At 37.5% G+C, this 23,634-nt stretch overlaps 1 protein-coding gene across 4 annotated transcripts in view; it reads right to left on the reverse strand.

Annotated features, from left to right (window-relative positions):
* Positions 1–1,766: 1,766 nt before the first annotated feature.
* BACH1 (BTB domain and CNC homolog 1) overlaps positions 1,767–23,634 on the reverse strand; it is a 47,120-nt gene continuing 25,252 nt past the window's right edge. For 3 of the 4 annotated variants that reach the window (XM_074326237.1, XM_074326244.1, XM_019729905.2), the window contains exons 2-5: positions 21,692–21,983; positions 17,454–18,797; positions 15,655–15,861; positions 1,767–5,520 (exon numbers count right to left, since the gene is read on the reverse strand). In XM_074326237.1, coding sequence (XP_074182338.1) covers positions 5,065–5,520; positions 15,655–15,861; positions 17,454–18,797; positions 21,692–21,925 — 2,241 coding nt within the window. In that variant the 5' untranslated portion in view covers positions 21,926–21,983 and the 3' untranslated portion in view covers positions 1,767–5,064. The remainder of the gene's footprint in view (positions 5,521–15,654; positions 15,862–17,453; positions 18,798–21,691; positions 21,984–23,634) is intronic. The other variant, XR_002137214.2, reaches the window with a different exon arrangement.

Raw genomic sequence — 23,634 nt, forward strand, 5'->3', positions numbered from 1 at the left:
GACTACCTTTCATGCATTTGCTTATGGGAATTTTTTATGTTGGAATTTAATCTCACTGCAGAACCTCTGATATGCTAATGAGGCAGGAGGGACTTAAGGATGGAAAATAGTCTTTGGTACCAAGTAGCCAGTGAGTTGCTTTACTAGTATATTACTGGATCCATTTCAGAGCTTCTGGGAGACCAAAGATCTACCATCTAGTGACAAGCCCAGGAAGTTACCCAAAAAGCAGAGGTTGGTATTAGGGAAGTGGCCTCATAAAGGTGAGAACAGGTCGGCTCTCCAGTTGACTAGCCACAGCCTTGGTTGAGCAGTGGTGCAAGGGTAAAGCCCAATGTTTCAAGAGAACTTAAAGCTGAGGAATGTAACAGGAGAACCACCCTTCCCTAATCCTGGTTTCCAGAGGAAGGATTTTCCCTGCACACCCCCTGACCTCCGTACCCCTTTACTCCCACTGGCCCTGCGGAGTTGCGTCTTTGATACTTACCAATACATTGTAAGCCTAACTAAGCCCCTTCGCTTTGCCACCCCCTAGTTTTGGGATTTGCCTGCCAGGAGTGAACACTTTCCTGTTCCTCTGAGGGCTCTGCCCTTTTGGTTGTGAGCTGGGGCGGTTGCACGGGACGGGGTAAGTCTGCCTAACTCCAGAGTTCACTTTTAGCAAATTCACTGGACTAAATAGCTATAAATAGCTACCCGCCCTCCAACCTGGCCCCCAACAGCCATGTGGCCTTCACTCACCACCTTTTTCTCAAATGATCCAAAATACTGGCCAGAAAGAGGGCATTAACTTTTACTATTTATTTACACTTCTGTTCTTCAAGTCTGACCTCAGGCCTTCAATGTTTGGGTATGTGCAGGGCACTATGTATGTAAGATGCTGGGGACACTGGTAACAGGACACTCAATGTCCTGTCCTCATGGAGCTTATAGTCTAGGTTGGGGCCCCTCCCCCACTGGGCCACACCCCGCTTTATTCCACTAACACACCAGGCTTCCTGGTGCCGCGCGGCCTCATCTTCCCACACTAACCTGTACAGAACTCCCAATGCCTGGTGAAACCACATCTCATACTCCCTTCTCCGTTGAGCTCTTGTAGGTATCGCACTGTCACACACAACTGAGTACTTTCTTACATGTCATCATGACTCCATTGTTGGTCTAGTGAAGGTTTCTCCACCTCGGCAAGCTGACACCCTGAATGGATAATTCCTTGTTGTGAGGGTTGCCCTGTGCATTGTCGGATGTCTGGCAACATCCCTGGCTCTAAGCACTAGACACCGTATCCTATATCCTGCCCCCACTATTTGTTTGGGTCTCAGGGAATTGCCAAACACCTAGGATGCAAAATCGTCCCCAGTTGGGAATCACTCTTACTAGACCAGAAGACCACATAGTGGATTGCCAATAGCTCTGAGCTCAAAGCTTGATTACAAGGGCCTGGTTAGAAGTTGAATATAACATGGTAGAGTTGACTCAGCAGGTAAGTTTTTAAAAATTAGAGACTGATAGACACAGTACCCCCTTAAAAAGCCCTACATCTCCATCCTTAGACTGAAACTTAGTAAATCAGAAAGCTAAAATCTGTGCTTCCTTAAACACCCGAGTGCTGATACTATATATATTTTTCAGGCATATAGGATAATCACATAATGAAAGAGTCCCTCGGAAAAAAATGCCATAGTCATAATGATTACTGATCAAAAGACTAAGATTAGTAAATTCACAGGAGAGGTGAGAAAATGGAAATGGAATGTACAACTCTATTCAATTAGAAGCAATTTTAGGGAATTTTATTTAACTGTTAATTTGTCATCAACATCTAACATTTATAGTTTTGCTACATTTGGATAAGCACATTAAGAAGAAAATGAAAATTAAATACGATGAAAGTTTACTTTTAATGAAACATGATCTTAATAGGATATGGATATATAAATTTAGTGGTTTTATTGCATTGTTAGAAAATTACATTACGAAAGATACAAAAAAAAAAAAAATCAATAGATGTTTATTTACAATTAGTATGCCGCTATGGCTTTAAATTTTCATTTACCCAACAGGTTTCAAAGAATAGTTTATTACATGCCTTAATAAAACACTTAAAATATTTACATATTCAAAATAGATGTTTTATAACTGAAAATATTTCACCTGAGAAATCATTATAACATTGCCATTGGTTTGATTTTTTTTTCCAAGTTGTTAACGTGGCTGAGTGTCCACATGCAACCTGTATCATCTACTGCATCAGATGTATTTAATTCCTTATTTAAAACTGGTTAAGCATTAAGCTACAGTAAATTATGCTATAAAATTTACAAATGGAACCAAGATTTATATCCATATTTGCTCTGAATATAACAATTTAACAACAAATTATTTGCTATAGGTGTAGAGCTCAAATAATGAAAAAAAAATTTAAGTAATGTTATTTTACTGAGTTAGACATAACAGCTTTTTAAAAGTCATTAGGCATTGAGAAGGCCAATTCATAAAATAAGGAACAATAATCATGTAAATATGTAATATACAAACTGAAAACAACCTTGTCAAAATTCTGCATGAAGGAAAAGATATACACTGTATACACATAATCCTGTCATTTGTCTCTGGCACCCTCAAAAAAAAATCAACTTAAAACAAATTTTCTTAGAAAAAACTTCTTTAGAACTTTAAAATAAGCATAAATGTGTAATGCTATGCAACATACAGAAAATTTTCCCACCTTATCGCCAAAAGATAAAACCTGTTTTATCTTTCTGTCCCTCTTTATTACAACTTGAAAATCATGGAAGTATGAGGTAGTGTAGTTACTTGTATTATACGCTGGCTATTATTATACAAAATATTACACTTGGCCAATAATCAGAGAATACCATTAAAATAAACCCTTAATGCTAAACGATTCTTATGTAGAGAGAAATGTCTTAAAAATCATATTTAAACTCTGGAGACAACTAGGTTTTATCACAAAATAGGAAGTAAGCTTTCAAAGTAGTTATTTACAGTAGCAATTAAAGCAAAAAATCGTGTGACATTTGCACATACACAAACTGGTATGACAAACAGTTGAGTGTACACTGAGGTAGGAAATCAGGATTCCATTGGCCTGTATAAGATTTTACATTTTGTAAACCAGGAAAGTTTTTATATTATTTTGTGTTTTGAAGTTAAAATTTAAAATCACAAGTATCAAAGAAATAGCTACATGGGGATTATATGTGTGTATACAGACACACACACACACACACAATTTTTTTATAGTATGGGATGCATTATCATAGAATATCATTCTCCCTGATAAATTACTGAGTGTATTTATAAAAGCCTTTAGAAAATAAACAAGCCCAACTAGTTTTCTCTTACAACAACTAAGTCAGTAACAGAGATAAATACAAACCAATCAAAATATACTAGGACTATCTCCCCCCAACCCGCCCCCTATCAAAAAGGGTAACTAACAATTGACGACTTACTCTGAAAAATTAAGTGTGGTCCCCTATACTCTCACAGCAAAGGCCTACTTGCTTCAGACACATTCCTACACAATGGACAGTCGTCTCCCATATTAGCTACACAGGCCCATCGCTAGATTCAGGATGTGATCTACACAAGTTTCTCAGGAGTCTGATCTTGATGAAATGAAGTACTTTCTAATCCAAACACCACAAATTACTCCTGTGTAACTATTAAAACTGGGTTCTGCAAATGTTCCTGTGAATGCGAATGTATGCAATTTTTTGTAATTGTTGAGAAGCTCAACAACTCTCCAACAAGTCTGTAACATGAAACGGGTTAAGAACCACTATAAAATGTTATGGGGTAAGTGCTCAGATTATAAAAACTATACTTTAAAACAGAATTGAATAAACGCAAAGACATTTTTTAAATGCCCAGGTCAAAATGATTTGTGTGTCCTCATATATCAGATTTGGGGCAGAGAACAAGATTAAATGTGGTTTCCAAATTCAAACCTGCATGTTTGTTGTAGATACATTTTTATCTATCATAATGCTTTTTACAAGTAAACCATAGGATTTCAAAAACAGGATGAGAAATAACTGCCACTCCGACTACACGCAGGCAGTTTTCTCTCCCGGTGACATCTGGTTTTCTTGCACCGGCGAGCGGTGATAGGGGGGCAAACTGCCTTGTGTTTTGGTAAGCTCCAGGATTCTAGGGAGGCTAGGACGACCCTGCCAACGCGCTCACTCATGCCACTGTATCCCAAGTCCCAGTTCTTCTTCCAAAGGGACAAGACTGTCAGGAAACAGAAACATCAGGATGGACTCAGATGTGGTAGAGACTGAAGAGAAAAAAAAAGAGGGAAAATGATACTTATCTGTTGTTTATTCAGCCAGAATTTCTAAAGTCAACAATGAGAAGGAGCAGAAACCTCTACCTTAGGCCAACCGCCTGTCCGTTTCCTAAATATTCCCAACGTGGCTTAGGAGTCAGTGTAGGCCAACCAGTCCCCGGTTTCAGTGAGAGCTGGAGAGTGGAACTCCAGGATGCAGGCAAGATGATTCCTTCCTTTTTCCACCACAGTCCTACATAAATATTCCCAGTGGTCGATATCCTACTTCTGAGCAGATCTGAACTCTATCAGCTTCCTTGGGGAGAAGTTTTCTTTCAACCCAGTATACTGCAAAAGGTCAGACTGTTCAACTTTTGCCAGCTACTTCTTTAGTACGAACTATATCTGCAGATGTTTTAAGCTGTTCAACTGTTGTTTGACAGGCTGAAGTTTTCATTCTCATACTTACTTTGAATAAGGGGAAGAGTTATTACTAATAGTTATTACTCTTTAAAACATGAGTTTTTAAAGCTTTACTACATTTTCACGTGGGCTTTTTCCGGTATCCAGGAGCCAAATCATTTCTGCATCTCTTGTGGAGTCAGGAAGAAAAGTCAGGGTTGACTTCACAGGAATTCCCTTAACGGCAAACTACTCAGGGGAAAAAACCAATATTGTTAAGAGACAGATGGCTACGTTAGGCTTTCAAGACAGGTGTCAAAACTTCAGTAGAAAATCAGATGGTTTCCAGGAAGTGAATACGTTTACTCGTCAGTAGTACATTTATCTGTCATCTGCTGACAGAAATCTGAGATGCCTGTGCTCTGCCGACACTGTTCCACAAGCCCTGCTGGTTCAGAGGCTGCAGTGGAAGTTGGCCTTGACCCCTGACCCCGCAAACAGCCAGACTCATTGCTCTTCACACTGGGATAACACGGGCTTTGCTCACCGGCAGGCCTCACAGCCGGAAGCCCCTCAGGTAAACTCAGAATCGATGGCAACACAGGCGCACCATCGGAAGTACTTTTTTCTTTTTCAGAAATTAAAAATGAAAGTGGGCAATCTGATGCTGAGTACTTGGCGAGTATCTGTATTTGCTCTTGACTTAGAGCTGCTTCTTTACAGACTTGCTGACAAAGTCCAGTGAGGTTCTGCTTTGTCTCACCCAGCGTTGACAAAATGTGATCTCTTTCCTTCAGCAAGCTCTCCTTTTCATTTTGCTGTGAAGGCGAGGAAGAGAATACAACAACTTGTGTTTATTAGCTCAGTCAACATTCCTAAGGCGATTACACATTTGTATCTACAGTGTCTTCTCATTCAATAAGACCACATGGAATCCCTTCATTTCAGTTCAATTCAAAACTATGTTAAACACCTCAGGTTCGTAATTCCTCATCCAAAACTCTTAGGCTAGATGTATCCTGGGATTCAGAATTTTTCAGATTTTAGAAATATGGATGCACACATAATTCTTCTAACACAGTCTGGGCAACACCCCACTATCACACACCTCTACATTTCTAAGTAAAACACACCGAAATATCAAGTAATGCATCAAGAAATATCAAAGTAGGGAAAATAAAGACTCAACATAGCCTGATGTCAGTTTGCATCAATTTTTTTTGGCCAAAACAGTAAGTGACAAACTTATGTGGTTTTCAGAGCTTTTTTGGATTTGTGGATTGCAGATAAACAAGTATGGACATGACATTTTGGATAGAATACAACCAAAAAAAGTACAACTGATCCTAACTACTGAGACTCAACTCACTGCAAGATTCTAATAATAACAAACGGCTGTTGGGCATGTGCTTTGTGCCAGATATTGTGCTAACTATTTTCGAATACACAATCTCAGCTATGTAATTCACACAATGACTCTTGACTTAAGCAATATTAAACCCATTTCATAGATGGGACTCAGAGTTTAACATGCCCAGAGTCAGAAAGCTGGTGCATGCGATACTAAAATGTGAAGAATTTGGTAGGGTGGGGTATTTGGGGTTTAATTATTTTTACTGCTATATTATTATTTAACATTTTTATCTCTACAGGAAAGTCTACCCCATAATTTTTTCAAAAGTGTTCCTGGAGCCTGCATTTCTGTCCACCATCACTTGTTACTACTGACATTATCCCACCTCATCCTTCCTTTTGCACCACTGTACTAGTGAGCTAGGAAATCGAATAATCAAGCTACTTATAAGATTAAGAGCAAATAAATGTTGACAGAAGGTCAAAAGTTTCTCATGTGAAACTTCTGACAGTTTTCTTGGTTTGCGCTCATTGGCAGGTTCTGAACAGCTGAAGTAGCCAGTTAACACTTAGGTGGGTTATTTCACAGTGATCACCTACAATGGCCATCTTTTAAACAGATTCTTTTCAGGAACAAAAATAGCTAAAAGGGTAAAAAGACATTTGCTTTATACAAAAGTACTATTACTGTTTTATATAAGTTTTTCTAAAAAACTGTGGGTAAATCCTAGTATACTAGTTTTTAAGTATTTCAAGGCCATCTAATATTTAAGTACTAAATTTTTTATATTGCAAAGTATTCTCCAACTTGTTCAGATTTTTACACAACTGTTCTGTTTTGAAAAAATAGGTGTAGGTCAATATACTGGGGGGGGGGAGCAAAAAAATGTACACAAGTGGATACTTTAGTCAATGTTGCTCAAGCAGGAGTTCACTGTAATCAGAAGTGTCTGGACGCTGATGGTAGCCACTTTGAGCACCTCTTGTAATTGCAGAAGTCAAACATGACTTGTGTTCATCTTTTGTTATCAGTATATGTTGAGTATTAAAATTTTAATACAGTTATCCTTTCTTAGAATGTGTAGACATTCTCGGACACCCTCTGTATATAGTATATGTACATACAAATAAAACCAAGACCAATGCTCAATAAATACATCTTTTCTTTCAGAAGGTGTGTCAGTTGCAGTCTTCTGATAAAATGAGTTTGCAGGTGCCTGAGGGTGAGACCAGTGCCTACTACTACCTGTCCTACAGATACTATGAAGATTACAAATCTTTTTTACATTCCATAGCTTTAGATAAACATCAATATGATCTTAAATATTCTTACTACTGCTACCCCGCTAAACAAAGGATGACATTACTATCCTCTTTAAGTCTGTCCTATACAAGATGACTTGCTTCTTTACAACTAAAACCAATACAACCCTGAAACTCTACCATGATTACTTCTATAAATCAAAAGCTACCATCTTTTCCTCTGCACTTTAAGCTAACTCCTACACAAATAAGTTTCCAGGAAGTTAGCTGATTTTTCCATTTCACTCTAATTTTAAAACACAGAATTACTTCAATAGCACTCAGTTTAGTAACTGATGGTTAAATAATTCAATTTCATCATTTCATGATATCATCATTAAAGACACCTCCCAAATATTAACCAGTGTCCTGTTATTTCTATATTTTAATTTTCTTATAATGCAACTGTATAAATCAGAAGTTTGAAGTGCTGTGGCTTTAAAAATTAATAAAGTTGGTGTTCTGTTACCATACTGCATTTTATGACAACAAAACAAATTTACATCCACATTACAACAAATCTACATTTTCATTCAAATATAATAATTTTTTAAAAAATCATTTTAAATGTGACTCACCCAATAAAGATATGGAGTGGAAGAATTTGGTACCAAAAGAGCCAGAAGACAGTGACGATTTATTCTAGGTTAAAGAGTACTCACTACTAGAAAAAAGGTGACTAATAGTTCCCTACAATGTAAAACCTCCGAACAGACAGCTCAGAGAAATATACAAATGGCCCTTAAACTATGAATAAAATGCTCAATTTCACTCATAAAAGATAAAAATAAAAAATACCACAAGAGATCAATTCTCACTATCATAATGGAAAAAACCCAAAAGCTGACAACACTCTTTGCTGAGGTTGTGTGCAGAGAGACACACAAATACTGCGGAGGAAAGGTAAAATGCTAAAACCCCTACCAAGCGGAATTTATTAAGATCTAACAAAATTACATGTGTATTTACCCTTAATGCAACAATCCTACTCCTAGGAATCTATCCTAAAGACGCAGCTCCGTAAACATCAAAAACCAATGTACACAGTTATTCAGTGCTGTATCCTAAATGTCCACCAATAAGAAACTGGTCTGGATAAGCTGTGCTACAGCCACAATTAGTATTATGGAGCCTCTTTGAATGGTAACCTCTCTGAATACAGAAAAAAATTTCCTGGCAATCACTTCTTAAGTGAAAATGGTAAAATACAGAACAGTATACATATAGAATAATTCTATGTAGCAGGAATGGTCATAAGAATACACATAAAATATTAACCTGTTTTTAGAAAAGAAACACAAGGGAAAAAATCCAGACTGATAAAACTGATTATCTATTGGAAATAGCTATGAACAAAATATAGGGAGAGGATGGGATCAAGACTTTGCAGTACAGCTTTTTTAAAACACAGTTTTAACTTTTGAACCATATATTCGAAAGTTAAACAAACAAAATATTCAAAAATTAAACAAATAAAAATGTGAACAGTAAATCCTAGTAATAAATATATAAATTAATTTAATTTATATCAAATTGTTAACATAGACAAAGAATTACTTCAAATAACTTTTAAACTTTAAACTTCAGTTCATGGTATATATTTAAGGACAAAAAAATGGCAAAGAAATCTTAAATTTTACTTAATCTGTTTATTGTTAGTAATAACATTTACATTGTAATTTTGTGACTATTATATATATATATATATATATTAGTATAAAGCAAAGAGTAAATATATTAATGTAATTGGAAGCCAAGATTATCCCTGTAATGGAAAGATAAAATACAAACATAAAAAAGCAGCAAAGACAAAAAGCTCACATTGCTCCATTTTGATTGGAAATATCTACATGAATTCATGATTTCTAATATACTTTTCGCTTTTATTTATTGAAGCATGAGATACATACTGAATGCACTTATGACTTTACACACACACACACACACACCCTCTGGTCCCAGCTCTGTCTACTGAAAGGGCCCAGAAGGAGCGAAACTCCAGCAGCAAGCACGCTTTCTAAAGTCTAATATCTGCTAAAAGAAACCAGGGAATTTTGGAGAAAGGGGTGATTCCAAATCTTGGGACAAGAGAGATACACGTGAGCCTGGGACTTACTGGTCTAGATGGCACAAAAGCACTACTGGGGCCACGTCAGAGGACACAAGAGCTTGAGGGGGCTCTCCCCATCCAAGTTTGAAAAAATGTCAACATAAAAAAGATTAATGACTATTATGGACTCTAAGAAACTTATTTAGAAAAAATTAATCCAGTCCACAGTGACACTAAGGGGAGAGTAAGAGAAGAAAGGAAAGTTCTTTTTAAAGAGGAATACCAATTAAATATAAGTGGAATGACAGAATTTAAAAAAAATCACTATTTTGCAATCCCCATTGTACAGGCTATCAACGTATGCTGAAAACCAAAGGATATAGGAGTATTGGGGAACAGGATATTTGCAAAGTATCTAAGTCACACTCCACAGATTACTGAACAATTACAAAGGCAAAAATATAATTTTGAAAATAATCTGGCAATTTCCAGGTGGATGCCCTGACATGGTGTGCCCCCCACCAAGTGACGCAATATGAAGGGCACACTTTTCAAAAAGTTACTGTCATTAAAAAAAAAAAGAGAGACAGAGGACTAGAGGACTTGTTCCAGATTGAGCAACTAAAAAACATCACCAAATGAGTTATGTGATGATTGGACCCTAGTTTGCACACATATGCAAAAAAAGCATACATGTGAAATATATTTGGGGAACAATGAATGTAATCTGAGTAGGGACTATACATAATATTGAGGGTTTGTTAATTTTTTCAGGTATGGTAAGATATGGGGAAAGATATGTGATAAAGACTGCAAGAAGGTCTTTTTTTAGGAGATGCATGTTTAAGCGTTTAAGGGTGAAATGTCATAATGGGGTGGCTTTCAAAGGATTCAGAAAAGAAAAGGAGAGCCATAGAGACAAAAAGGAAAGAAAGTGAGACTGAGCTCAACCAATTGTGGTTAGAAAGAGATCAAGACTGACTGACAGGGACAGAGACAAAGACCGACCAACCGACCGACCAACCAGAGCAGGGAGACACAACAGGCAGAACGAGAGACAAAGACCCACAGAAAGAAAGAAAACACTTATGTGGCAAAATGTTACTAACTGTTGGAATATACATGAGGTGGTTTATTGTATTATTCATTTAACTTTTCTGAAAGCTTGAAGATTTCTAGAATGTGGGGAAAAAAGATGAATCTCAAGAAAAATGAGAACACAGAAACCTGGCTCCCTATGAAACTATACGCATTTTACTGGCAAGGACTATGTCTCAGTTATCTTTGACTTCCTGATAGTACAACATTTAATATGTAGTGACCAGCAGATGTTTATAGAAAAAAGAGAGAACCACTTTTATTGAAAATACAACTACTAATATATATATTGAGCCCTGAATGCACTCTGAGCAGTACAAAAAGCTTTCCATCCTTGATGGCATCTGATCCTTACACCCATCCTGAGGGAGACACTGTTCTATCCCCTATTATCGATAAGGGATTGTGGGTATTGGAGGTATTTCCCCAGGCCACAAATCTCCCAAGTGGCCAAGCAGAATTTCCAGGTGTTTGATTCCCAAGCCTCTATCTGACCTCTATGTTCTAGTGCAGAAGGTTCCCAAACTTTAATATGCATAATAAAAATGTACCCTGGAAACTTTTATAAAATGCATGTTCCTGGGTCCCTCCCACAGGTCTGGGATGGGACTAAGGAATGTGTATTTTAATGGAGCATCTCCAGATAACTTTGATGCCAACAGTACACATACCACATTTCAAGATGTGCTGCTCAAGGGCGCCACAGAGTGGCAGAGGTCGGGTTCCAGAAGGGCCCGTGGGCGTGTTTAGAGATGGCAGTGTGCATGTGGGTAGAGCAGCCAGTAGGATGCGACTAAAACAGGTTTGTTTTTAATAAAATAATACCATCTTCACCACAAAATGCAAAACACTGAAGACAAATGAGGTCGTTTTATTCTTATATCATCACTATGGACAAAAGCAATGAAACAAAATGGTGTCTGAACACTGAGTTCAAGTGCTTTGTGAATATTCTGATTTCTGATCCCTTATATGTTGATTTCAATCAATATTTGACACCTTCTAAGAGAAATGTATTTTGTAATTTAATTTTTTCTCTTTAAAAAGCAAGGTTCCCTTCATTTCAGGTTTCCTTTGTTTGAGGATTAAATGGTATTAGAGACATGTATTTTCGAACTTTGAGTTATCCTTTCAGAAAAGAATAAACACGGAGCTTGTAAAGAATCCTACAAAGACAAGAGCTTTGTAAGCCAAACATGAAACAGAAGTTGAATGATTCGTGAACTTTGTTCAAGGCCTTATATTTTCAATCTTTAGTGAAAACAATGCTGAATTAATGCCTAACCTCTAACATACTAGCAAATTCGAAATAAATGTTAAAAGTCATTACCATTAATTTATCCATCAAATAAATAGACACCTTTCCCTTTCTTCAAAGGTCCTATTTAGACTCTGACAGAACTTTTGTTGAAAAATACAACTCATTAATTTATTGAATTTGAACTAAGGTCTCCCTTTGCTTTCCCAGCACATTAAGACTATAAAAGTGTCTTTTATATATGATAATTATCCTCTTGACCCACTTTGAAGACATTTTGGAATCATTATACTCACTGTAATCAAAACATGTTTTTTCATGTGCTAATCCACCTATAGCCTATTACAGCTATTTACTCTTAGGATCAACTGCAAAAAGTTTACAGCCAACAGCCAGACCAGTTTACTAATATATGGGGCCCTTTGCCTGAATATTACCAGACTATGACAATATATACTGTGAATTTATTTATATGTTAACCTAATCAATCATTGGCTATATATAATAAAAATGTTTATGAAACAAGTCATTTCCCTTAAATAGGTTTGCTAAAATCCCACCCAGACTATAAAGACCAGGAAATACTGCTTGTCTCCATAAAGTGACATCTCAATTACAAGAAAACAGAAAACAAATAGAATATCCATCACACTCCTCCACACTCTCAATTCTCCACACTCCTAAATACAAACCTGTGGTAGAAGCATGGCTGTAACTGCTGTTGGTCCTTCTCTTTACAAAAGACAAGATCCATAGCGTCACTCAATCACCAGGGTCTACGTTCTAAGTAAACTTTCTAATGTAATAAATATCTTAAGCATCAAATTCTGTTACTTCTAGGAAAAGAGGAAAAGGTCCAGCTTTCTTATCTTCGTAAGCCAGTAAGGCTATCCTTACATCCTTATAAGCTTAGTTTCATCTGAGAGAGACATCTGTAGGAGGACTGCAATTTATAATATGCCCCTTCTACTCTGCAACCGTAGTGGCCTGTGTACACCACTAGGGCAGACAGCAGTGGGAAGGGCTGCGCAGAGAGTTCAAAGAAGCTGAAACACAAGTCACTCTGACAAAAGAATTCTAATATGTCTTCTTCGAGGATATTTGGAAGAGGAGAGACTGCGCTGAGCTCAGACTGGGGCACATCTGGGTGAACAGATCCTGCTGTGCTATCTGCACTGCCTGCCCAGAAGGGGGGCTCTTGCAAGCCACGTTTCTGCTGTCTGTCCCTGCTCTCTAGTCACAGAAGAGGACACCCGAGCCAAAACAAGCCAGCCAGATGCTCTCCTCCTTGGGAATTTAGAACTGAATTTATAAGTGTTAGTCAATACCTACGTGGACTAACTAATTTATTGAACTGACTAAAACTGTAGTTTCCCTCTGGACTCGTCCCCGGAGGAGAGTGAAGCTACTAAGGATCTGCGCTGCCATCACTCTGGCCACACACACACGTAGACACACAAAGCCATCCTGTGGTGTGGACGATGAGCAGGTGCAGAGATGAGCTGACAGAGGATTCTCTGAGTTCCTGGCAGGTTCCCACTTCTGTGGTCGATGCTATTTATGAGGCCTGGCTCCATTCTTTGGCTTCTAAATTAGACACACCTAGATCCTTACAACAAATTCATTCATTCATTCATTCATTCATTCATTCATTCATTCATTCATTCACATGGCTTCTGTTGCTTGTAGCCGAAGAGTCCAAATTAATACAATAGGTAAACAGGATACTAACCACTCTCATTTTTTTATTTCATAAAAACTGCTGGGAAACCAAATATTCCTTTGTATTGGAAACTGACCAACAGTTATTCCATTGACCGTATGAAAGGAACCTTATTATAATGAGAGAGGCAATTTAAGGGTGAGGTCCAAACTCAAATTTTACAGTTTAGACAAGAGATACGTATTAAGAAAGACGCAATTAAGGAGATGAAACTGAAAACTGATAAATAATAGTATGGCAATAATAATAAGAAAACTCTTACCCACTCTATAGAGTAAGAACTAGTATGATCCCATTTTATAGATGAGAAACTTGAGGGACTAAGAAATTAAATAGCCTGCCCAAAGTTACAAAGTGCCACAGATGTGTCTGAGTCAGAATTCCATACTTTTCACCACTGTATCTCCCACCCCTCTTTCTGTTGAAGCAAAGGCAGAGAGAGCAGAAAGTCCAAAGAAAGCAGCAAGACCTCTTCATCCTAGATATCTGAAAGTCAGTAAAAACATCAACTGTCTAGCAATCCAATACCTGACTTCAATCAAAAAAATATGCATAAGACCTATGAGCCAGGAAACAGAATAGTTCTAAAGGGTAATAGCTACTCCCAACATATTTGCTTCGTATCCATGTATAAAATAAAGTTACTGATGAAACAAACGTCATCAACCTGAAGGTTTAGTTTTGTTTTCATTTCTGTTTTTAGGAGAGGAAGAAAACTGGATAAATTCTACCTACAGCTATAAATTATCACCAACTGAGGGAGAAAGAAGTATAAGGAGCATATCCAAGAACTGTAATAGCATAATTTCATGTAGATTTCAAATAGCTCTACATGACCCAAAAGTCTAAAAAGCATCTCTGTAGTAAAGTATGGAATAACTAAAGGTAAAATGATATACTCTAATAGCAAGGGTTTAATTCAAAGTTGGATAATAAGAGAGAATACAAGTGCTTACAGGTATGGACAGGTATACACACCCTCAAAATACTGGGTAAATATTACTGAATTTGTAACTTTTCTTCTTTGATTCTAGCCACTTTAATCATGCGGCAATATCACATAGGTTTTTTTATATGTCTCATTCCTCCATTTGTAAAACATCTGGTTTCTCTTTCATCTTTGTATACAGCTATGCTTCATCTTTTTATATAGTTATATGTCTTCATCTTTTTGCATAATTAACGTATATACAAAGTACATAAATATTTTTTTATTTTTCCACTGTTTTGAAAGTACATAAAGGCCTGGTTTTCTTTTTCTAAATTGTTTCTGTTTAACTGCTATTCATAGCTAGATTGTTCATGCTTGAAGACTGGCTACAACCACAATTTTAAACTTTCACCAATAATTAACAAAGACCCAAAACTGAACATTCAAGGAATGTCTTTACTACTTCCAGGTACAGTTTCCCTACTGTCTCTAACCATGTTTTTAGCATTAGCGGGTCTGCACTCACAGTTGTCTTTTTTCATACAATGTTTCCTTCCACCAAACACCACTAGGGGAACATAGAAACATGGGTGCAAATTAATCCATTTTTCAGTTAATTTGTGTTTTGTAAGAGTCAATTAAGTAATAAGCATTCTTCACACTTAGAGTTTCATTAGATCTTAAAATTTTCCATTCATATCGGCATGTGAACTTTTTCCTTTAATGAAAGATCCAAATTGGTCTGTTTGCTTTGGTACCAACCAAAACAAGTTATTCAAGTCTACAGTTTACTTAAACTAACAACTGGACCATTAACTTTTATAGACACCAAACACAACACAAAGAGATTCAAGTGCTTTATAATTTCTTTAATCTTTACTCAACCACTAAGAATTAGGTAGATAGTAAAATTATCCTTAATTTGTAAATCATTAAAAAAAAAACCACCCAGAAATAATTCTTTTCACATACTATATAGCCTATGATGCTAAATATATAGCATACTCACGTAAGTAAAATAGTCTATGAACACCCCCATTTTTTTTATGTCCTAAGTTTTCTGGAAATGTCATACAATTTAATTTCTTAAAATGGTAACTGGTACATTTTTAAATTAATGTATAATCGAGCATTATAATCTGATTTAGAAATTGAAATAGCTATTTCCTCTACAAAAAAAAAAAGAATGAATGAGTGTGGTGGAATTTAATTAAAAAAGAAACTCATATATACTTACCAGCTTCTCAATTTCTGATTCAAGATTCTGTATGCAGTCAAGCTTTCTCTTGCGACAGCGCTGTGCAGCAATTCTGTTTTTACTTCTTCTACGAATATCATGGATACAATCCAGTTGTTCTGGAGTCAGCTTGTGCATTTTCAACAAGGATTGAAAATCATTTCGAGAGAGTGAAATAATTCGTTGTGCATTAAATGGCAGTTTTACCTAGAATATGAAATAAACATTAGTAATTATCACTGTATTTTGTAGTGATATCTAAATAAGAAGAGGAAGATATACATCTTTGTTTTCCACAGAACTTCATTTAGACTTTAAAAAAAAAAAAAGACTTCTATTCCCAATTTCTATACAAGCCCTAATCCAGGTTTCTAGTCTGTTTTAGGGAGGGTTCAGAAAACAAATAAATTGAAGAGCAGGTATTTTATCAGCAAATCAAACACATTAACACAAATACAAGTATATTTAAAATGAAAAAAACAGAATTTATTTTACTAGGGCATGTTAATACCCTAGGGCATCTTTACGCCTCTTTCTAAAGTGATTTTACCCAAACCAAAAAAAAAAATCTATTTTATTCTTTGATTTATATTACTGTGTAACTCTGACTTAATACTGGTATAATTATGCTACTACTTCTAAAGCATTTCAAAAAATTTATTTTTCTGTCAGGAAATGGTAGTTTCACATAACATTTTAAAAGCTACGCCAATATAGAATTCACTTGCCAATGTAGAAATGATTAGAAAAACCTTATGAATTATTTAAATTCACTTGCGACATACATAAATTTGGAAAAAAGATACATTTTTAATGACAAAACTGTGGGACAGTTTCATTATAATGATCAAAAATGCAAATAAAACACTGGTCAGTTTCTCTGGCCGCCTACTTAGTTTGTTATAAAAATTAAACAGAATGTTTTAAAATTCCTTAAATGTTTTATTTTTAACATTCTTTTCATAGTTGCAAACACTAGATTTATAAATGTCATATACAAATCTATAGAGCTAACTCATGCATATATTACTTCTTAAATTAAATCACCAATCCCCTTCCTCCAAAGCCCAGGAGAAAAATCCCTCTTTAAACCTATGTCTTCCAACAGGTATAAAACTAAAGAAAATGATAAAGAACTCACAAGCCCTTATTATTACTGAAATTATGGTTAACAATTTACAAAAAAAAAGGCTATCAAACACAAACATGTGTGCCCGAAGTACACAGATCAAAATGGTAATGATTAATACCATACAACTACATGCACCACATGCTAAATTAAGATATTCATTAATAGCTTAAACAATTAAGGGAAAAAAGAAAAAAATCATAGCTATGAAGACCTAATGTAAAGAAATTCTGCATTAGAAGCCACATTCCTACAACTAGTCCCTGCTAGGTCACTGCCAAGTGACTAGTCCTAGGCCTAGAGATCGATGTGGCAATGAAAGAGATGGAATATATGCTACATTTTTCCGGGAGTTACCATGTCATGATCACAGAATCATTCCTCTTTTCCCCCTTGGGGCACAGCATTTGACATAAACAGCCAGTTAAACAGCCAGTGTGTGACTCCTTGCCATGGGCACACGTGCTTGAAATATATGAGCACAGAAGTCGGTAACTGCATCCCACTCTTTCAGCACTGATCACATGGTTCGATAACTAACCGGAATGGGCTTCCTCTTCCCTGCCTGAGCCTGTCCACTTCCCGAGTGGTGCAAAGGCGCTGACACACAGTGAATGCGAACCAATGGTGGTAAAGCAATGACTTAACAATGCACTCATGTTCCCCTCACCTCACATTCTTGTTCTCTGGCTGAACATGGTTCACTGTCGCCTTCAGTATCTGTCTCCGAGTCGTCACCCAAGCTAATCACACAAGCATATGGACAAGGTTCCTGCTGTGGTTCTGAAACATAATCATCACTTCCAGTCTCCAAGTTGCTTGAACAGCCTTCAGTACTCAGAGTACTTATAAAAGGGCAGTTGACAGAGCTTAACGTTGCGAAAGTCCTCTGGCCCGGTTCTGGGCTCTCGCTAATCCTGATACCTAACCAGGGACACTCAGACCGTTTCTGGGAGTAGATTGGTTCTGAACCATCTTTGGCCACGGCAGGTGATAACTGCATTTGGCAAGGAGAGTCGGTGCTGCAAATGTCACTCCAGAAGCCTTTTGCGAGGTGTTCTGCCACTTCCCGTTCCACACTACTCCGATCGCTAGAGGCAAGACTACTGTCTTCCCTGGGGCCAGAGTCGGATTTCAAATGTAAATCTTGACTTTCACCAAACGTTTTCTCTTCTCCAACATCTGGACCTGACAAAGGCTTTTCTGTTAACACTGCTGTGTTTTGCATACCAGTAAAATTCAAGTCACCATATTGGTCGTACGTGTGTAGAAGAGACAGAGAGTAGAGTCCATGAGGGTCTGTAGAAGAATTGGGGGTGAAAGGAGTCCCTTCTGTTTTTTCGGATGGGCACTGAGAAGCAGGATCTTGCTTGGCTTCTTCATGTTCCAATGTTAACTTACTTGCTTCACATTTTAGAATCACCTGCAGATCTGCACAGTCCTGGATTCCTCCCAGACACTCATGTTCAGATGTCTCACTCGGATGAACAGACGAAGTGTGAACATCTTTGACACCAGTTTCCACAGTACGGACTCTGTCAGTTCCAAACGCCTTCTGGAATTTTCTGTATTTGGGGCATAAAGATGGCAGAGCCAGAGCAGCATCCTTTTCTAAGCACATGGACTCACATGTTTGGCTGGCACTGTCCTGTAAAGGAGGTGATGGTTTTGCATTTCCTTGATACCTGCGGAGTTTACACTGAGGAGTCTGCACATTTTTATTTTCCAAAAATTCCTCCACTTCATCAATTTCTAAATCCCTCCGGTCCAAAAGGGAAAATTTAAGGTCTGTTTTCTGACAGTGTGATGGGAAGCACTTTTTTCTTGGGCATTCTTGCTGGTCTGCAGTGGAGTCCAAAAACTTAAATTTGAGAAACTGAAAGCAGGATTCCTCAATATCGTGTACACCTAAGAACTCCACACACTTGCACACTTCATCCACGTTGTCCTTACTTAAAAAGAGTTTAGCAGTGTAGGCGAACTGAATTAAAGGCTCGAATCCTTTAACTGTCACCTGTTAATATATAAAAAAATAAATAAAATAAAATGCATCACTTGAAAGCTGTCTTAATAGATAAATATAAAAGAAGTAGAAGGGGAATGGGATGAATAACTTATTTGTATAATTACAGAGTAGGTATTTTAATTTGGTAAGTAAAGCTAAGGGAGGCTGGAAAAGCATGTTTATCACACCCTATTCACGGGAACTGTACCTTCTTCTTACTGACACATGAATTATGGCTTACTCACGAGATAAATTTGGACATAAACATTATCATAGTTTCCCCACATCAGCTGAAATAATCTATGAAACAAAGCAGGATGGACACAACTTGTAACACATACAAAGTCAAGTGCAGGTGCCTGTTGCCAGCCCAGCTCCACGAGACCACTATGTTCCAAACTCCAACTGCTATAAACTACAAAAGGGAAATTTTTAAGGATAAAAAGCAATGTCTCTAAAGCACTTAAAGTAGTCCCGGTCCATGGAAAATGCACAGTAAATGGTAAAATGCCAAAAATTTCTAATAAAAATTTTAAAGACTCAGAAGATCTAAAATGTGACCACAGTGAAATTTTAAACATCATGCCTAGCACTGTTTCAGCAAAGATTCATGGACTCCAGGTAACAAACCCTGTAAGTGGAAACTTGTACTTTTACATGGAACTTGCCTCTGCAAAGTGAGGGGCAATGGAACATACAAAGGGCAGAGAAAGCCTCGTCCTGGGTTAAAAATACAAAATCAATTTTAAAACAGAGTACCTATAAGAGTGATCAAGATATTATAATTTTTGTGATCTTCTTAAAAATATTCTAAACTGTGCATACTTAATTTTTAAATGGATTAAAATAAAAAACAGTGACAACACCAAATACTGGTGAGAATGCGGAGAAACTCGATCACTCATATACTGCTGATGGGAATGTAAAATGTGCAGCCACTTTGAGAAAGAGTCTGGTAGTTTCTTATAAAACTAAACATGCAATTACCATATGTCCCAACAATTACACTCCTGCTCTTTAATCCCAGAGAAATGAAAACTAATGTTCATACAAAAACCTATGCACACATAAAATGTTCATAGCAACTTTGTAACAGTGCAAAATTGGAATTAGCCTGATTTCCTTCAATAGGTGAATACTTAAATAAAAATTGGTACATCCATTCCATGAAATACTACTTGACAATAAAAAGGCTCGAACTATTGATACACACAACTTGGATGAATCTCAAAAGAAATAAGGGTAAGTGTAAATGGAAAAAAGCCAATCTCAGAAGGTCACATACTGTATGCCTGCAATTACATAACATTTTGAAATGACAACTTTAGAAAAGGAGGACAGATCAGTGGTTGCCAGGGTGAGGGCTGGAAGGTGGGAAGGAAGTGGGTGTGATTACAAAAGGGCAACACAAGGGATCTTTGGGTGTTGGAACTGTTCAGTATCTTGAAGAGGTGGTGGATTCATGGACCTGCACAGGGGACAAAACTGTACAGAACTTCACACACACACACACACACACACACACACACACACTTAATACAAGTAAAACCAGGGAAAACTGAATAAGATGGGCAGACTATATTAATGTCAATATCCTGGTGGTGATATTCTACTATCTTTTTGCAAAATGTTACCACTGGAAGAAACTAGACAAAGTGTACAAGGGAGCTCTCTGCATTTTCTGAATTTCAATTAATTTTTTAAAAATAAGTTAAAATAACCAAAAAAAGGCTTTTAAGATAGTGAGTTAGTTACAAAAAGATATTTTCAATCTGCCACTATAATGAGACACTTTAAATATTTGAGAACTTACAGGATTTGCACTCAAATTATAATGAATGCATATATACACCTTTTCTCCCATACTCATGAATGAAACTTTGATCTACTTAGAAAGTCTTATTAAGTAATTTGAAAACATAGACCACACGAAGTATATGTCCATTACCATGCGCAAAGCTACATTTTAGGAACAATGGCTAACCTATCATTGCCTTCCTTGTCACTTTCTTGTTATTGTATTACTCGCTCCGACCTCTACCACAGAACTGACAATCTGTTGATTCCCCAACCTGCAAATACGATTTCATGGAAGTATGCATGGCCAACGTGGCCTTCGTATCCATCACAGGGCAGCCCACACAGGCCTGCTGTACACAAAGAAGTCCTATATACTTTCTCCAAATTCCTCTTAACAAATTCTAATTTGTGTCCCAATGCCATAAGGCTCAACGCTGTTCCAGTGTCAGTTACTAACTAACCAACCAAAATAAGCTGTTCTAATACAGGTCAGTGTAACCAGCATTCCCCAGCCCAAAGAGAGGTCTCTTGGAGGCAGGACGTTAATAAGGACCCAAATGTTTAGGTGCTTGAGCTCCACACCAGGCTGGTGGAAAAAGATGTGTAAAAACAGCACTCTATAAATATAGCATAGAACCATCTTTTTTCTACCAATGCACAGACACATCTTCAAGAAAGAACAAAGAGGAGAGAAAGAGCACAGTTATGGAGCACCTACTTTCCACGAGGCCATGTCTTGGGGTGTAACTTATATAACCCTAAACCCCCAGTTTTCCATCACAGGAAAAGGTCCAAAGGGAGAGAATGGCACACAGGCTGCCTCTCCAAGCATGACCTCTCCACATGTCCTAACAGTGGGTCAAGTAATTTAACTGCTCGATAAACACTTTGAACTAACATTCAAAATTAATAATTTTACATGTAAGAGGTCATACTTTTATTTTTAAAAAGCTAAAGAAATGTGTCATTCCAGAACCTGCAAACTGCTCCTGAGCCGCATGACAAGGAGACTGTTTTATTTTTAACTTAATAAACCGTAAGAGATTTAACTAAGTTACATTAAATTAAAATCAGGGTGATTCTGGAAGGCACAGGCCTCTCACCTCTTCTGGTAGAGTAACGTGCAGCTCTGTGTCGGCCTGGCCTACGATTCTCGAGTGGAAGTAGCTGCTGCATGCTGCCAGCACAGACCGGTGCGCTCGGAACGGCTGGCCCTGCACGAGCACGGTGATGTCACACAGCACGTCCTTCTTCCGCTGGTCGTTGAGGCTGAGCAGCACGTTGGCGCTGTGCAGCGAAGACTCATAGGCAAACACCGGGTTCTCACTCAGAGACATTCTGCGTGACAAGTGGTGCTGGGCAGCTCAGTGAAAGCATGCTTCTAATTGTTTTCACCTGCAAAGACACACAGGCAAGATTTCGTTTCAGTAAAATCTTGTTAAAACTGTTTTCAAAAATGACAGTATCAAATATAAATTAAAATACTCATCACCAAAACAAAAATGAAAACAAAAGCCTCTAGAGAATCAAGGAGCATTTATTCAATTTACCTCATTTTAAAGGGGGTCTTGATAGTTTTTCTAACTAATTTTAGGGAAAAAGTGCTCAGGGTGGGGGAGGAAAGAAGCTTTTGAACCAAGGATTAGTGGCTCTCTGAAAGACACTTCATACTGAGAAAACACCTACAATGAGCAAGTAAATGGGGCCAGGAAATTTCTGGGTGGCGCCCCATTCCTGTTGCTTTAAGATGGTAATGGGGTGTGTGTGGGTCCTGGATGGTTGCGGTTTAGAATGGCACTGAAGAGTGCAGCAGCCATGTGGTGTCCCACCATTCTCCATGCCCCAGGACCCAATGCGCGACAGCTAGTAGGGGGCCTTGGTGCTTCCTGACATGGGATACATTCTACAAAAGGTCAGTTTCCTCCAACACAAAGAAGCAAAGGACTTCCTTGAGAAAAAGGCTGAAATTTGCCACACCAGATCTTATTAATGAGTCTTTGAATGTAACAAGTCTCACCTTATACTACAAAATGTGGGCAATGAGTACAAGTACCTCACCATTCGGAACGTGGATTACTACCATGTTTCCCCCCAAATACGACCTAACCAGCAAAGAAGCCCTCGCATGATTTTTCAGGATGACATCCCATGAACATAAGCCCCAGTGCGTCTTTTGTAGCAAAAATTAATATAAGACTCGGTCTTATTTTGGGGGAAACACAGTATGCATAGAAACTCTTGGTTTTCTCAAAATGTGAAATCGTAAGAGAAAGTTATCAAAAATGCGTATTTTTAAAAATATAAACATATAGCAGCCTCCCAACACTTTTTGATTACATACACACTACCTGCAAAAAAAGGAGCTTGTATGTACAAGTAATACATATATGTAAGTTTGTCTATACATTTCAGAAATGCACTATTCTTACATATTACATATGTTTTAAAGCACGCCGAGGCTGAAAGTAAGAGATGAGAAGCTCTAATATTTTCCTCTAGGCCCCAATGGCTAGTGGGCACCCCAAGTTGTGTCGTGCACCCCACTATGGCGTGCTGATCACGCTGAGGGAAGCTGACGGGCTCCTCCCAGGTATCATTTCTGTGCTGTTCACTTTTGTTCTGACGCCTTACTACCTGAAACACGAAGGTCCTCAAATGTTCAGTGACTGAAAAAAACTGTTACTATTTTCCGATTCACTACACTCCAAGTATAAATGAAAGGAGAAATAAGGACTACCAAAGTTCAGACAGACCAGGCCCAGATCATGGCTGAATTCCACCTCAAAGACAGGCTGTTGTAGTCACAAACACATGAACTGCATCTAAAAACTCTATTCTACTTGTGTGTTTATTTTTAAAGTGTTTGACATAGCTGAAATGTTAAGTTCCTCAGAAGTAGTCAACGAAAATAAAATCTCTCATTAAGTGCTTAAACTGTACCCGACTTAGATCACAACCTATTATTTACTGATTCAGCATACCACGTGAAATCAGGGCAACTTCAAAATTATGTACTAGAACTAACTCAATGTTTGGGGTGTGACCA

The sequence above is a fragment of the Rhinolophus sinicus genome, linkage group LG01, assembly GCF_036562045.2.
Source record: "Rhinolophus sinicus isolate RSC01 linkage group LG01, ASM3656204v1, whole genome shotgun sequence".
Classification (NCBI taxonomy): domain Eukaryota; kingdom Metazoa; phylum Chordata; class Mammalia; order Chiroptera; family Rhinolophidae; genus Rhinolophus; species Rhinolophus sinicus.